Below are 18,055 nucleotides of genomic sequence, written 5' to 3' on the forward strand. Positions count from 1 at the left end.
TCAAAACAAGATGGTTGCATTCCAGCCACTGATGGACATTGCAAAGGTACTCAGTTAGGATCTCAGCTGCCTTGCTTGGTGACTTAGCAGGAGCATATATAACTGCATCATCTGCATAAAGCTGGAAGCCGGCTACTGGACAGGATTTAGGCAAATAATTTATAAACAGACTGGAAAGCAAAGGGCCAAGAATTGACCCTTGGGGAATACCCATTTTATTGATTAAAGGAGAGGATTTTTCTTGGTCGACTTTCACACACTGCTCTCTATTGTGAAGGTAAGACTAAACCAGTCAATTGATTTTTTTCGAGAAATTGAAAGATGGTAACTTAGACAGGAGAATGTCATGGTTGACAGTGTCAAATGCCTTCTTTAAGTCAAGAAACACAGCTCCAACAACATAACCACCGTCAAGTGAATGCTTTACATTCTCAATGAAAAAACAATTTGCAGTTTCTGTTAAATATTTTGGTCTGAAACCAAATTGTTGAGGATGTAAGAGTTGATTTGTCTCCAGATGGTCAAAAACCTGTGCCGCCACAACGTTTTCAAGTACCTTAGACATTACAGGGAGAATAGAGATAGGGCGGTAGTTGCTCACCAAATTCCAGTCACCTGTTTTAAAGATTGGTGTAATGACTGCCTTTTTCCAGTTATTCGGAAATTTACAAGTTCTAATTGTTAAATTAATAAGATGAGTCAGAGGTGTAATCAGTATAGAGCTATATTTTTTAATGAATTGAGCATCCAAATTATAAACGTCATTAGCCTTAGAATTTGATAGTTTCTTGATTACTTCTGCACATTTTATTTCAGTTATCTCTTTAATACAAAAGGAATCGGATGATGTTATAGGCTGTGTTATTTGTGATTGTTGAACAGTCAAAATTTTGTTTTAATTCCTCAACTGATTTAATAAAATACTTATTAAATTCATGGGCCATTGTGGACTTGTCAGTGATGACTTTTCCATTAGTTTTTAGTTCCTTGATTCCTTTTTGGCCATGTGATTTATTGGTTAAGTTGTTTAAGTGCTTCCAAATGGATTTGCTGTAGCCTTTGGCATTTCCTATAAGTTGTGTGTAATATGAAGATTTTGCTTTGCGTAACTCCAGGACTACTTTGTTCCTTAGACTCTTGTAAAGAAGATGGTCGGTGGTAAGTTTAGAAGATAGTGATGTTTTTAAAGCAAGATCTCGTTTTTTCATGAGTTAACGCATGTCATTATTTAATCATGGTGGAGATGCCTTCTTTTCTTTACATTTTATTTTTTGGAGTATTTTGAATATAGTGTCATTAGAGCTGTAGTCATGGAGTCACAGCATGCATCCAGATTATCCATTTCTGATATTTGATCCCAACTAATATTCCTATGGTCATTTTCAAATTGTGCAGTTTTGGATTTAGGAATGACCACCTTTACCGGGTTTGGATTACTGTTACCAGAATATTGAAGACACCTTTTTGTCAATTTCCTGACTGTGAGAGTCATCTTATGGCCAGACAGACCAGTTATTAAATTATAAGTTTTTGCTAACTGATCAGTTTTGTTGGTAAATACCATATCATAGCGGTTCCGGGTCGCTGCTCATGCGGAAGACCGGCCGGCTCACAGAGCAGTTATTTAGCGTTTATTTAGCATTTATTATGTTTTTCTACTGTTTATTTTTTCTTTAGATATATTGTTTCCACGGTTTTTCCCGAGGACACACAGAGTGTGTTTTATAACTTTTGACCGCTACTACATAGACGAAGCGGACTTTCCCACGCTCGTCCTCTCGCAGCCCTGCTCTTTGTTTACCACCGTTAACACTGTGACAAACAGACTACAGTACACAGCAGTCTTCTTTCTTTCTTTTTCATCCCCCGGAATTATATACGTTTGGCATGGATACCCAAATTCTTTTTTGGACATTTCTGCACGTTTGTCTCCTCTGGGAGTTTGTGACTGCGAGCAGAAACAACGTTCCTGGCGGGTCGCGAACCACCTACTCGAGAGACATTCTGCTGCAGCTCGGATTTAAAACTCATCACGCCATCAACACAGACATGCTTCCTGAAGAAATTCTCCGGGATAACTCAGTCAGCCAAGACAACTCCGCTCACAGAAATAACAAGGTAACCAGGAGGGGAAAGAGAAAGGGAGGAATCAGAGCCAGGCTTAAACGGGAGACATGTAAACAACGGCCGCTTCCATCTATCATCCTGGCTAATGTACGCTCCCTCCGCAATAAAACGGACGAGTTACAGGCCAACATTAACCACATGCATGAGTACAGGACTGCCTCTGGTCTTACTTTTACTGAGACGTGGTTAAATAAGAACGACAATGATAACACGCTGCACGTTGATGGCTTCTCCCCCCCCTTAAGACTTGATCGAGACAGTGAGCTCACTGGGAAACAACATGGCAGCGGTGTGTGTCTTTATGTAAACACGCTGGTGCTCAACGATCGTCGTGAGGGAGAAACTGCACCTTGGACATCGAGCTTCTGGCTGTCTCCCTTCGCCCTTTCTATGTCCCCAGAGAATTTCCACAGCTTTTTCTCATCTTGGTTTACATCCACCCCAGAGCTAACGCAGCAACAGCCACTGAACACATCACAAACTTATTAAATAAACTGTAACTCATATCACCGGACTCTCCCAAATTCATCTTGGGCGATTTCAACCATTGCTCTCCTGAAAAAGCACTAAAAGGCTACCAGCAGTACATTACATGCAGCACCCGCCTGGGGAAGACACTGGATAAATGCTATGGTTCAGTTCCTAACGCATACAAATCTGTTGCTCTCCCCCCTCTTGGCTCTGCTGACCACCACGCTGTCCTGCTTGCTCCAGCATATACTCCTGTAATAAAGAGGGTTAAGAAGTTGTTAAGAACATCAAGCAGTGGACCAACGAAAGCATTTTTACACTACAAGGATGCTTTGAATCCACTGACTGGGATAACCTCTTGACCCCCTCCAACAACATTAATGAGCATGTGGACACTGTTTCATCGTACATCTCCTTCTGTGTGGACAACATCATCCCCTCCAAAACAGTCACAATCTACCCCAACAATAAACCTTGGATCACCAAAGAGCTCAAGGAGGTCCTCAACAAGAAGAAAATGGTCTTCTTCACCGGCTCCAAAATGGAGAAAAAGGAGGTAAACAGAGAAGTCAAGCACGCCATAAAAACTGCCAAGCTCAAGTACAAGAACAAAGTGGAGGAAAAATTCACACTGGGGAACCTCCGCTCAGCCTCAAAAACATGGCTGCTGTGAACACTGTTGCCACCAACATAAAAACCATCGAGGTTGCAGGCAGCAGCTCTACTTCTCTCCCCAACGATCTCAACTCATTCTACACCAGATTCGAGAAGGACAACACCACATAGCTGGAAGGAACAGTGTCCATGCTCAAGCCCAGTGACTCTGCACTAACCTTCAGCAGAGAGGATGTGGTGAGAGCCCTCAGGAGGACAAGGGAGAGCAGCTCACCTGGTCCAGACAACATCAGTGGCCGCATCCTGAAGCACTGTGCCGAGCAGCTAGGGGGTGTGTTTCAGACCCTGTTTCAGAGCTCTATGGACAGCAGCACAGTCCCCCAGCTGTGGAAACACTCCACAGTTATCCCCATCCCAAAGAAAAGCCCTGCCAAATCACTGAATGACCTCAGGCCTGTGGCCCTCACGTCTCTGGTGATGAAGGCCATGGAGAGGATCATAAAACAACACATCATCAGAGAAACCGACTCCCAGATGGACCCGCTACAATTTGCTTATCGTGCAGGCAGAGGTGTCGATGATGCAAAAACATTCATAATAGACACTGTTCAAAAACACCTGGAGCACCCCAACACCTCAGCCAGACTCCTGTTTGCAGACTTCTCCTCTGCATTCAACACCCTGCAGCCTCACATCCTGGCTGACAAACTTTCAACTTGCTTCCATCTGAACAACCAGCTTATCCTGTGGATATTGGACTTTCTGACCAACAGATCACAGAGAGTTCTGGTCAACAACACCTTCTCCAACCTCCAACACACCTCAACTGGCTCCCCTCAGGGCTGCGTGCTCTCACCTCTGCTCTTCATCCTCTACACCGATGACTGCAGAACCACACAGCCAAACTGTCACCTGGTGAAGTACGCGGACAACACAGTTCTCCTGTCTCTGCTGTCAGGCCCCTCTCAGCACCATGGACCAGTTCTTCAGGAGTTTGTGGAGTGATGTGACAGCTCCTGCCTCGAACTGAACGTGAGCAAGACCAAAGACATGGTTGTGACCTTCTCCAACAAGCAGAGGGAACTGGCTGCATCAGCAACCACCACAATCCATGGGAATCCTGTCGAACTAGTAGAGGAGTATAAGTACCTGGGTACCATCTTCGAGAGCCTGCTGAAATTCGCCTCCAACACCGAGGACATTCTCAGGAAATGTCAGCAGCGAAAATACCTCCTAAGGAAGCTCAATTCCTTTGAAGTCAGTAAGAACATTCTTCTGATCTTCTACTACTCCTTCACTGAGAGCATTATTACTTTTTCTATAACCTGCTGGTTCCACTCCACCACCCTCCAGAACAGAAACCGCCTGCAGAGCACGGTCACAGTCTGCTCTAAGATCATTGGACTACCTGTAAGGACTTTGACATCAATCTATGAGCAACAGACAATCAGGCTAGCAGGTCGGATTATGCAGGACCCATCACACGCTCTCTTCCCAGCGTTTGAGTGGCTCCCCTCAGGACGCCGGCTTCGCTGTCCCTGCTGCAGGACACAGAGGAGAAGAGCAACCTTTGTTCCCAGGGCTGTCCAGCTCCTCAACTCCTAACCCCCCCCCCAACAGACAACAACACCTCTCACCCAATGCAGACTCTCAGCTGTGAACTTCCTTTATATTGACATGCACCTTAACTGCCTCTGCTTTATCTGGTCATCTGGTCATGCACTACATCACTTTATTCTATCCATTTTATATCAGTATTCATACAGTCTGGTTAATTTATTCTTGTTGTTTCTTATCCATCATTGCACTACGGTCACTTTATTTATCTAATTCTTACCTCTACAGCTACGGTCACTTTATTTATCTAATTTTTACCTTACAGTTATATTGTAGATATTAGTTTTGTTGTTCCATTATTCACCATGCACCTTAATAACTTATCATTTAGTATTTGCCGACTTGCACATAGCTCTGTATATATATATTTATTTCTCGTTTGCTGCATATAGTTCTGTTTACATCTGGTCACTACTGCACATAGTTCTGTATATATATATTTATTTCTCGTTTACTGCACATAGTTCTGTTTACATCTGGTCACTACTGCACATAGTTCTGTATATATTTATTTCTCGTTTACTGCACATAGTTCTGTTTACATCTGGTCACTACTGCACATAGTTATGGTTACATCTGTTTACATCTGTTAGTCCGATCACTGTCCACTTATATCTACTCTTTTAATTTTGTATTTTTAAGTTAAGTTTAAGCTTTAAGTTGTATTTAAATTGACACTTTCTATTTAGGTTAAAATGTTTTGTTTACTTGCACTGTTGTTAATTTACTGCTCTGTGTGCCTTTGAATTGCCCCCCGGGGACAAATAAAGTTTTTTGAATTGAATTGAATTGAATTGAATTGAATATCAATCAGAGTTCTAGTGGTGCTAGTGATTCTTGTAGGCCCCTTAATTACTTGCTTAAGGTTAAACTTTGACATAATGACTTTTATTTTGTTTTTGCTGTCTTTCTCTAACCAGTTAATGTTGAAGTCACCATAGAGAATTGTTTCTTTGCAAGTATCTAACCTCTTCAATACATCTTGAAGTTCATTGTAAAAGGAAACACTAGATGACAGTGGGTTATACAGAACAATTGTATTAAAATTCATTTGAGGTGAAAGAATAACATTAAGAGCTAAACATTCAAGAGGAGTTTCTCATTGTATCTGATTGCATTTAAACCTATTTTTAATAAAAAGCAGTATTCCCCCACCCCTACCTAAGTGTCTGTCCTTTCTATAGCATGCATAACCGGGGACATCAATTATGTTAGTTGGTATATTACTATGCAGCCATGTTTCAGTAAGGCAAAGATAGTCCAAGTTTGATTCTGATAACTAAGAGTGAATCTGATCTATTTTTGGAACTATACTTCGGATGTTTAAATGCCCACCAAGAATGCCTTTAGGTTTAGATTTTAAATTCCATAACACTTTGGCATGGTTTACTGTCTGAAAGAACAGCAATTGTTTTTGCTTTTGCCCTGCGCGGCATACAGTCTTTCCAAAGCCCGTTTGCTGACGTGCTTCAGCACCTTGGCGGTGCACACTGACACAGATACGGCTTTCAGTTCTGACAGTTTGTATTTGTCCGTGTCAAGTCCACATGCATAATTGGGTTCCGTTTCAGCGCTGGATGGCGGGTCCGGCAATTCACTGCAATCTACGGGACTGACAGTGGCGTGTTTTGTTTTAGCCCCTGCTTTCGGCTCTGACAGTTTGTTTGTGTAAGCGTCTGTGCCGACGCGGTTTGTGTGTGTCACATCCAGATCGAACAGACTCACCAGTGATGTTGCACTCGGCTGCACTTTATGGGTTTCCAGGTGATCGCTCTCAGACAACGCCTCTGGCTCCTGGTGCGGGTCCTGCCTCATTACCAGCAGGTGTAGCGCCTCATCTCCGAACACACCTAGCGCTTCATCCGCCGCTGTTCTCGCGGTACTCTGCCCGACATGCTGAACCTTGGCTGGCAGGATATGGGGCACTTGTCCTGCATCCGAGTCGCATGATTTTCCAACAACTGGTGGTCCGGGATTAAGATGTATGTCACCGGCCAGGTGTTTTTGCATATTTAATCTGTCCCTTTAGTAAACAGGCGGAGTACAGGGTGAGATGTCCATATCCAAAATAATAAAGTTTTGTTTGGTCAACATGATAAGCCGACCATGTTAAGCTCGATTGGGTGTGATTTTCCTTGTGTTGCAAGCAGTATCCAATTAAAACCATCAGGATCAAACAGCAGGAGAAAAACAAGCAGACCTTTCCTCGGTCAAACAACTTAAATTTCAGATTTTTTCGATGCTTAAAGTTTTCCTTCGGATATTTTCCTTCACAGTTAAAAAGTTCCAGGAAAAAGCACAATAATACATTAAAAAATGACAAGTGCAGGAGGACTGGAGTGGAGCCCAACAAACCACCCACGTCCTCTGCAGCCATCTTGGTGTGTGTGTGTTGTGTATCTGTTTTTGTTGTTTGTGCGTGTGTGTGTTTGTGTGTGTCTGTGTTTGTGTGTGTGTCTCTCTGTGTGTGTGTGTGTGTCTGTGTTTGTTGTGTGTGTCGTGCCTGTGCATGTGTGTGTGTCTGTGTGTGTGTGTGTGTGTGTCTGTCTGTGTCTGTATGTTGTGCCTGTGTGTGTGTGTGTGTGTGTCTGTGTGTTGTGTTTGTGTTGTGTGTGTGTTTTGTGTGTCTCTGTGTTTGTGTGTGTTGTGCCTCTGCATGTGTGTGTGTTGTGCCTCTGCGTGTGTGTGTGCGTGTTTGTGTGTGTCTTGTGTGTCTCTGTGTTTATGTGTGTGTCTCTGTGCGTGTGTGTGTTGTGTTTCTGTTTGTGTTATGTTTGTGCGTGTGTCTGTGCGTGTGTGTGTTGTGCCTGTGTGTGTGTGTCTGTCCGTGTGTGTGTGTCTGTTTGTGTGTGTGTTTTGTGTTTTGTGTGTCTCTGTGTTTGTGTGTGTCTGTCTGTCTGTCTGTCTGTCTGTGTGTGTGTGTTGTGTGTGTGTTGTGCCTCTGCATGTGTGTGTGTGTGTGTTGTGCCTCTGCATGTGTGTGTGTGTGTTGTGCCTCTGCATGTGTGTGTGTGTCTTGTGTGTGTCTCTGTTTGTGCATGTGTCTGTTTGTGTGTGTGTCTGTGTGCGTCTGTCTGTGTGTGTGTGTGTTGTGCCTCTGCATGTGTGTGCGCGTGTGTGTGTCTGTGTGTCTCTGTGTGTGTGTCTCTGTGTTTGTGTGTGTGTGTGTTGTGTGTTGTGTGTCTGTTTGTGTCTGTGTTTGTGTGTGTGTGTCTCCGTGTGCGTCTGTGTTGTGTGTGTGTGTTTCTGTGTGCGTCTGAGTTGTGTGTGTGTGTTTCTGTGTGCGTCTGTGTGTGTGTGTCTCTTTGTTTGTGTGTGTGTGTGTGTGTGTTGTGCCTGTGCATGTGTGTGTGTTGTGTGTCTATTTGTGTTGTGTTTGTGCGTGTGTCTCTTTGTGTGTGTGTCTGTTTGGGTGTGTGTGTGTTGTGCCTGTGTGTGTGTGTTTGTTGTATGTGTGTGTTTCTGTGTTTGTTGTATGTATGTGTGTCTGTGTGTGTGTGTGTGTGTGTGTGTGTGTGTGTGTTGTGTTTCTGTTTGTGTTGTGTTTGTGCGTGTGTCTGTGTGTTGTGTGTGTGTTGTGCCTCTACATGTGTGTGTTGTGTTTGTGTGTGTGTGTTTGTTGTGTGTGTCTGTGTTTGTTGTGTGTGTATTTGTTGTGTGTGTGTGTGTGTGTGTGTTGTGCCTCTGCATGTTTGTGTTGTGTTTGTGTGTGTGTGTTTGTGTGTGTGTGTGTGTGTGTGTGTGTTGTGCCTGTGTGTGTCTCTGTGTGTGTTGTGCTTGTGCATGTGTGTCTGTGTGTTGTGTGTCTGTCTGTGTGTGTGTGTGTTGTGCCTGTGCATGTGTGTCTGTGTGTGTGTGTTTTGTGTCTGTCTGTGTGTGTGTTTTGTGTCTGTCTGTGTGTGTGTGTTGTGTGTCTGTGTTTGTTGTGTGTGTGTATTTGTTGTGTGTTTTGTGTGTGTTTGCGTGTCTGTGTTTGTTGTGTGTTGTCCTTGCACGTGTGTGTGTGTTTGTGTGTGTCTGTGATTGTTGTGTGTGTGTGTCTGTGTATGTGTGTCTGTCTGTCTGTGTTTGTTGTGTGTGACTGTTGTGTGTGTGTGTGTGTGTGTGTGTGTGTGTGTGTCTCTGTGCGTCTGTGACACAGACACCCACAGACACACACGCACACACAGACACAATCAGACACACACAAACAGACAGACAGACAGACACACACACACACAAACAGAAACAAACACAAGCGAATCACAAACGAACACACACACAAACAGACACACACACACATGCAGAGGCACAACACAGACACACACACACACACACACACACACAGGCACAACACACACCCAACACGCACACAACAAACACAGACACACACACACGCAGACACACAACACACGCAGACACACAACACATACAGAGACAAACACAGACACACACACATGCACAAGGACAACACACACGCAAACACACAACACACACACATGCACAGAGACAAACACAGAGACACACACACAGGCACAACACACACACACAAGAAACACAGACACACACGCGCACAACAAACACAACAAACTCAGACACGCGCGCTCACACACACACAGACGCACACACACGCAACACACACACACATTCACAGAGACACACACATGCACAGGCACAACACACAAACACAGAGACACACAACACACACAAAGACAGACACACACAAAGACGCGCACACACACACAGACACAGACACACACACATGCACATATACATTCAACAACCAATCTCATATGATTGGACCGTGTTATTGTAACCGCTATCGGCATCAAAGTAATTTTTCTAACAATTTATAATCCTTCCTAAAATGTAAGGAAGACTAGCAGAAGATTTTAACAGCCTCTATGGTTCTGCAAGAAGATGTTTAAATTGTTCTTCTTTCTGTCTTCAAGGAATTCAGTGCCCAAAGGAAACAGCAGTCCAGACTCTGATTCCAGCTCCGGTGAGGTTCTGCACACAAATTGGCTGTCTGATTATATGAGAATGTTTAACATTAGTTTAATTTATCAGGCTGGCCCATGTGATGACAGTTTAAAATAATCTTCAATAGTGGCAGGAACACTTTTGTCTTAAAACATAAATTCATAAAGCTGATCATATTATTGAATTCATCATGTCTTATTATATATTTTGTGTTTCCTCATAAATAGTTCTCCTGTCATAAAAACAAACTTTAGAAGCCGAAGTTTAGCAGAACCTGAGGACAGATCTGATTTCAGGTCTGAGGCATAAACATCACAGTAAAATTCATTATACTTTACATTTAACTCTGTGATTGTTTTTCTCTATTACAGAAGATGCTCTCAGATTCAGATCCATCAGCAACCCCTGACAACATGGAGGACTCGTCCCCTGAGCGTTTCCTGTCCTCTCTCGATGGTCTTCTCTTCAGTTATTAACTCTTGAAAACAGCAGCACAAAATGCCAGACTGTTTGACAAGTCTGTGATTGAATAAATGGAAATGGAATCTCATACATATCTTGCTATGCTTATTGACTTTAAATGTTTAATATTAAATAAGTTTGAAGGCCATTTATCTCAGACAAGACCAGCTGAGCTCGTCTGTTAGCTTTGCTGTTGTCTTAGCTGTTGTTGGTCAAGAAGAAATGAATGTCAGTTCAAGGCCTTTTCAAATGTGAACTATAAACTTAACTGCTAAATTATTTTACTGTGACCAACACGTTGTTGTACTCCAGTTAATCAGAAACAGTCATGTCAGATTTTTTAAAATTTTATTTAAAAATTTTATGAAAAGAAATCTTCAATAAACAACCCCTGGCTTAACCATGTGGAAAATAAGTAAGGGAGACCATCAGGTTGAATTGCTGGAACATAGGAGAAAGTATAAAAAATAATATAACAAAGAAATCCCAACAAAAATCAAATAAAGTATAGAGATCCTGGATGATTGTTTGACTGTTGAAATATGATGGGAAAGCAAATCCAACACAACCCTCCAGCATCTGGCCTTTCAAACACAGGGCAACATCATGTTAAGAAAAATAAATTAAATATTGACCTGGATCTCTGTGTTTTATCTGAGGATGACTATGGTAGCCTTCTCACTGTTCACTGTCACAAAGCACCAGACTCTGTCCACCTTCTTCAGACGTCGATCAGCTCCTCTGGGTGATGGCAGAGAGGACGCTTCATCTGGGAGAGCTGCTGGTGTAAGGTCATTTCTACCACAGTGGATGAGCAGGGCATCTGGCACAGGTGAAAAAAGGAGGAGGTTCCTTCAAACTATGTGACCCCAGCCTGACCTCTGTAACAGGTGTGCAGACGAAGGTTGAAATTAGTCATTTTTAGGTTCTGTTGACTGTAAAATGGCTGTATGACTGTATGACTTTTTATTTTTAGAAGACTGTATTGTTAACAATAGCGTGTTTTGACAATCCTCTTATGAAACTCAGACCAGCTGCTTTTATCTCTTCTTTGCCTAATTGAAGATACAAAAAACAATTGATTTACTGTTCATTTAATATATTAGAAAAGCAGACATGAATCACATTGCAGACTATCAGTTTCTAACAATACAACATATCTTACCACCTGTAGCCTACGGTCTGTGGTGCTAACCTACCTTAAATATAGCTTAAATATAGAACGATTTCGGCAAAAACAGAGGACCCAGCAGCCCACGTATTTTCAGTAATGATCAAAATAGAGGGATTTTTTAAAACACTGTGTTTAAATATTAGACTTTGAATACGGTGGTTTGTTATACTTACACATTTCTTCATCGTAGACCGGCAGAGCGCTTTCGGCGTAGCTGAGCTGCGTAAGTCATCAGGGCAGTATGTTAAGTGGGCGGGGTGTGTTACCAGGGCTCCTGCCCCCGGATCCTACTGCGCAGACTCTGGCTCCAAATGACGTCAAAATTGCAAGATGGAAGCGCCCCTAAGCGGCGTATTTTGGCTTCAAGAACGTTGAGTGGGAACAGCTGCAGTGTGCGCCCACTGCCCCCGAGCAGCCGGGAGGCAGTGGCTGGGTTACTGTCCGAGGAAAGCATAGTCGAAAATCGAAGCACACGGTTCCCCACCAACCACTTCACATTTGATGATGAATCATCAGGATGATTTCCACTTTTAGAAAAAATGACTGTGAACCTGAGAGCTTAACACCTTGCAACTACTAACCTTTGTGTTACACTAAGCATCCCCTGGGGACAAAGTTTGACCTCTTACCTCACAGGAGCTTTAAGAAAACAATTGCTGCAGAAAATAACCATCAACAAAGTCAACCAACCAAACATCACAAACAAATCAAGGCATCACAACCAAATCAAGACACCACAAATAATCAAGACACCACAAATAATCAAAACATCACAACCAAATCAAGACACAATAACTACATCAAGACATCACAACCAAATAAAGACATCACAACCAAATCAAAACATCACAACCAAATCAAGACAACACAACCAAATCAAGACACCACAACCAAATCAAGACACCATAACCAGATCAAGACAACACAACCAAATCAAGACACCACAACTAAATCATAACACCATAACTAGATCATCTGTAGAAAAGACTGCAGATGGCAAAACCTTACGCAGGCATCAAAATCAATTGTACACCCACTGGCTTTAGTCTGATGAGCATTTAGCGTCTGATCAACATTGCCTTGCCTCCAAAGATAATAGCCCCCTTTGGATTCTCCATTCATGTAATCTATTCTAAGAAAAATTACAACATATAACCAAACTCACAACTTTTTTGTTTAAAAATACATTTAGCTATGTTCTATTGTCTGTGGCTGGATTGCCTGTAGATGGTAATGCCTTTTCCTTGCATTTTGATGTATTGGCTGCATGTGGTTATTGTGTCAGTATTGTCTACTTTTTATTGCCTTGCCTTTATTTTGCTGTATTTGATTGTGTTGAATGCATTTCTACAGTTCTACAATTTATATAGCAAACACTTTTATCCAAAGCAACGTACATCAGAGAGTAAGTAAAACAAAAGCGAGGATCTAGAGAGGAGGAAAACAATGTCAGTAAGTGCAAATGAACAGCTTTAAGTCAGATCAGACACTAATGCTGACAGGCAGTGCACAGAGGCAAAGCACAACATTGACAGCAGTTCTTGGGAGCTCAATCAGTATAGAAACTATCTTATAAGTCATCATTATCAAACAAAAAACATTGTCATTACCATCATCATCAATAATAATTAGGTTATGTTGTCTTTGGTTGTAGTGTCTTGATTTGGTTGTGGTGTCTTGATTCGGTTGTAGTGTCTTGATTTGGTTGTGGTGTCTTGATTTGGTTATGTTGTCTTGATTTGGTTGTGTTGTCTTTGGTTGTGGTGTCTTGATTTGGTTGTGTTGTCTTGATTTGGTTCTGTTGTGTTGTCTTGATTTGGTTATGTTGTCTTGATTTGGTTGTGTTGTCTTTGGTTGTGGTGTCTTGATTTGGTTGTGTTGTCTTAATTTGGTTATGTTGTCTTGATTCGGTTGTGTTGTCTTTGGTTGTGTTGTCTTGATTTGGTTATGTTGTCTTGATTTGGTTGTGGTGTCTTGATTTAGTTATGTTGTCTTGATTTGGTTGTGTTGTCTTTGGTTATGGTGTCTTGATTTGGTTGTGGTGTCTTGATTTAGTTATGGTGTCTTGATTTGGTTATGTTGTGTTGATTTGGTTGTGTTGTCTTGATTTGGTTGTGTTGTCTTTGGTTATGGTGTCTTGATTTGGTTGTGGTGTCTTGATTTGGTTATGTTGTGTTGATTTGGTTATGTTGTCTTGATTTGGTTGTGTTGTGTTTGGTTATGGTGTCTTGATTTAGTTATGGTGTCTTGATTTGGTTATGTTGTCTTGATTTGGTTGTGTTGTCTTGATTTGGTTGTGTTGTCTTTGGTTATGGTGTCTTGATTTGGTTGTGGTGTCTTGATTTGGTTATGTTGTCTTGATTTGGTTATGTTGTCTTGATTTGGTTGTGTTGTCTTTGGTTGTGTCGTCTTTGGTTATGGTGTCTTGATTTGGTTGTGGTGTCTTGATTTAGTTATGGTGTCTTGATTTGGTTATGTTGTCTTGATTTGGTTATGTTGTCTTGATTTGGTTGTGTTGTCTTTGGTTGTGGTGTCTTGATTTAGTTATGTTGTCTTGATTTGGTTATGTTGTCTTGATTTGGTTATGTTGTCTTGATTTGGTTGTGTTGTCTTTGGTTGTGGTGTCTTGATTTAGTTATGTTGTCTTGATTTGGTTATGTTGTCTTGATTTGGTTATGTTGTCTTCGGTTGTGGTGTCTTGATTTGGTTGTGGTGTCTTAATTTAGTTGTGGTGTCTTGATTTGTTTATGTTGTCCTTATTTGGTTATGTTATCTTTGTTTGGTTGGTTGACTTTGTTGATGGCTATTTTCTGCAGCAGTTGTTTCTTCAAGCTCCTGGGAGGATTGTTTTGGTTCGTTATGGAGCTCACTTAAACTTATACTGATACCGTGAAATGGTTTACAAAAGCAAACAAGACCTTAAGATATAATATATTTTCTTCTGTGAAGGTATTCTTATTCGTTACTGCTTTCAGCGGGTTGGTGTCATTTTCTACAGCCAAGATTCAGAGTTAGGGATATATTTGACGGTTCAAACATTTAGTTGTGTTTACTGATTTTTCATCAGTAAACACAACTTACACAAGTACAGGACAAGATCAGCGAAGAGATAAGAGGTCAAACTTTGTCTCCAGGGGATGCTTAGTGTGACACAAAGATTTTTAGTTGTACGGTGTTAAGCTCTCAGGTTCACAGCCATATTGTCTTAAGTGGAAATCATCCTTTGTAATTAGCATTTAAAACTCAAATGTCATTATATATAATGAGGTAAAAGAAGTGTATAAATACGTTTTTTATAAATATGTTTGCATGATTGTTACCCTAATTTACCTTACACACATTTACGCCATCATAAGAATTGTTTTGTATCCCAGCTCCATTGGTCGCCTGATAAATCATTCAACAAAAATAGCTATTGTAGTTTTTTTTTAACACTTTATCATACTTAGGGTATTATAAAAACGATCCCTTCATCCAGTGTATCCTCTACAGCAGGGGTGTCCAAAGTTTTTTTAGTGAGGGCCAAATACAAAAAAATTTATTTGGGGCCGGGCCACACACTAGAGGTGACATATTAACACATGAATACTGTGTGTATTTCTAACTCACTTATAATCTGAAGAACATTGCACTCAGTGGGAGCAGTGATGCTGTCCTTTGGATTGAAGGATGGCTGACATGTCTGGAGTAAGTTTGGTGGTTGAGACACGAAGGACTTCACAGAGATGGCTATCAGTCATTCTGGTTCTCAGTCTGCTTTTGTTATGATTTAACAGAGAAAATGTTTGTTCACATATGTATGTTGAGCCGAACAGGCTCATCATTCTTTTTGCGTGGCGTCTCATCAGAGGAAACTTGGCATTATCCAAACTCTGATAGAAGTCAGGGAGGGAGAGAAGCTGATGTTGACTCTTCAGAGAATCATCACATTGCATTTCAATCAGTTCTAACTGCAGACTCTCTTCCACTTCTTCTGCATCCACCAGAAAGGGGGTCGAGAACAGCTTGATTTCTCTTTCAATGACAGAAAAATCTTGGAAACGCTGGTTGAATTCTGTCAGGAGAGATGTAATCACAGACACATATTTCTCCTTTTTAGCAGAAAGGTCGGCCTTTGGAATAGCAGACTTGATTTCAGACAGCGCAGGGAAGTGTGCAGCATTAAAGCTTCGTAGTTGTGTCTCAAACAGACGGAGCTTTACACAGAAGGCTTTCATGTGCGCATACAGGTGAGGCACCAGCTGTTCTTTGCCTTGTAGGTTCTTGTTCAGTGTATTCAGATGATGAGTAAGATCAACTAAAAAAGCCAGGTCTGACAGCCACAGAGGGTCACTCAGTTCATGAAGAGGTCGGCCCTTTTCTTTCAAAAACTGGTTGATTTCTGATCTCAGCGAGTAAAACCGCTGCAGCACAGAGCCACGGCTGAGCCAGCGCACATCAGAGTGGTAGAGTACATCCCCGTATTCCGCATCCACGTCAGATAGGAAAGCTTGAAATTCTCTGTGGTACAGTCCTCTAGCGCGAATTATGTTGACAGTTTTCACAACAGTGTTCATCACATCGCCCAGCTGGACAGTCTTGGCACACAGTGCTTCTTGGTGGATTATACAGTGCATCCTAACAGCCTCACCTCCGCTCTCTTTTACCTTGGCGCACACCATCGATGCCATTCCTTTGCGCTCGCCGGTCATGGCCGGAGCTCCATCCGTTGTTACTCCACAGAGCTTTTCCCATTTAAGCCCCATCTTTTCAACGGCCTCCGACACAGCTTCAAAAATGTCTTTACCCGTCGTTGTGCCTTTTAGGCTCATCATATCAAGCAGCGCCTCCGTACAGGAAAAATTATCATCCACTCCCCGCAAAAAAATTAACAGCTGCGCGATGTCTGTGGCATCTGTGCTCTCATCGCATGCTATCGAGTAAAAATCAAAAGCACAAGCTTTGTCTTTCAGCTGAAGTTTCAAGTTAGCTGACAAGTCCTCGATTCTCCGCACCACTGTATTTCTGGACAAGCTCACGTTTTTGAAATCCTGCACTTTTTCCGGGCACATTATTTCTGTGACTTTGATGAGGCACTGCTTTATGAAATCGCCGTCTGAGAACGGTTTGCCGTGCTGGGCAAAAAGTTTAGCCACTTCATAGCTTGCTGTTGTGGCGTTTTCCTGTATTTTGTTTGTACGAAAAAAAAACTGTTGTTGAGCTTGCAGGCTAGCTGCCATTTGCTTGACTTTCTGTGTTCGTTCGGCACCGGTGTACGATGTGTAGCTCTGATGTTTGGTCTCATAGTGCCGATGGACATTATACTCTTTCATCACAGCAACATCTTCCTTGCAAATCAAACAGACACACTTCCCGTTGACTTCTTTGAAGAAATATTCATTTTCCCACCGTGTTTGAAATCTCCTACACTCACTAGCTATTTTGCGCTTCTTCGGTGCTGCCATTTCTGGTGACTACTTTCGCGGTATAAGTTTTTCTTTGCTTAATTTTGTTTAGTGGAGAAGCACCGTTTCTGTGGCTGGCTCCATCTAGTGTTGAAACTGAGAAGTGCAACAGAGTTGAGCTCAAGCTTCTTGTACGGGCCATATTCAATTATATTTTCAGAATTTGCTGCGGGCCAATAAAAACTGGACCGCGGGCCGCAGTTGGCCCGCGGGCCGTAGTTTGGACACCCCTGCTCTACAGTAACTGGGTTCTTCTTAAAAGCAGGAGATATGGTGACTACACACCATCTTTATATGACTGAAATACATAAAAAAAAACTACAACAGGCTGTATAGCCGATATACAAATAGACTATATGAAGTATATTTAATTTCTAAGAATTTAAGATTATATATATCAATACTGTTTTTTAGTTCATTAATATTTCACAACTGATGTCAAGACAATGCTTTAAAATTTTTAGAATGAAATAGAAACAATGTCATAGGTGACAATATTGTTGAAAGCAGCGGGTTGACTCTGAGTGTCATCATATAAATCATATGTAAGATAGAAAATATGAGACAAAATGTTTTAGGAAAAACTATAAAATGTTTAATTGTATATATATATTACAGAAAACAATTATATTGTGTCTTGTTGTTAAGTCCTAATCTATTGTTTGTGGCCACCTCCTCCCACATACACATCCATAGGGCCCCATTGTACCAGGTCGCCCTGAAATCCTGGCTGCACTAGTTTCCTGTTAGGAGCTGGTGACAGCATAGGGTCAAGTGAAAAGTCAAATAACTTGCTTTTATGTTGAGATAACAGTCTAAAGAAGATACAAATGACATGTTTTAATGTTTGGTGTCCTTACTTAAAAAATGACAGACTTTGATATACATACCTTTTGAATTTTTGTTTCAATTTTCAATTTCCGCCTAAACTACGTGTGTTTAAGTGTGAAAAATTCAAAAAATGGTATTGATAAAAACTTTGCATAATTGTAACTAATAACTATCTGTGAACATCCTGTCCAAATTTGGTGAAATTCTGATTCCGATTCCCAGAGATACATATGATAAGGCTAGAGCTAATTTGACCTATTTTCGTTTTTTGGTAAGATGCATAAAACATCCAAAAAAAATAATTTTGCAGTAAAATATTTTTATACAACAATCCGTTTCATAAACTAGACAT

The 18,055-nt window shown here is 41.5% G+C and overlaps 1 protein-coding gene across 1 annotated transcript; it reads right to left on the minus strand.

The window, feature by feature from the left end:
• Positions 1-11,690: 11,690 nt before the first annotated feature.
• LOC136177316 (general transcription factor II-I repeat domain-containing protein 2-like) lies at positions 11,691-17,104 on the minus strand. The gene is made up of 2 exons (XM_065949990.1): positions 15,242-17,104; positions 11,691-11,865 (listed from the first exon to the last, which is right to left on the minus strand). The coding sequence occupies exons 1-2, from the start codon at positions 16,870-16,872 to the stop codon at positions 11,691-11,693; spliced, it is 1,806 nt and encodes a 601-aa protein (XP_065806062.1). The 5' UTR covers positions 16,873-17,104.
• Between the last annotated feature and the right edge of the window lie 951 nt (positions 17,105-18,055).

This window comes from Labrus bergylta, chromosome 21 (genome assembly GCF_963930695.1).
Source record: "Labrus bergylta chromosome 21, fLabBer1.1, whole genome shotgun sequence".
NCBI classification, from domain to species: Eukaryota; Metazoa; Chordata; class Actinopteri; order Labriformes; family Labridae; genus Labrus; species Labrus bergylta.

Coding starts and splice junctions, on each gene's coding strand:
- LOC136177316 (XM_065949990.1), bottom strand. CDS start 16,872: ATGGCAGCACCGAAGAAGCGCAAAATAGCTAGTGAGTGTAGGAGATTT. Junction 11,866..15,241: donor GCAAAAAGAATGATGAGCCT/GTTCGGCTCAAC, acceptor TTCCTCGGACAG/TAACCCAGCCACTGCCTCCC.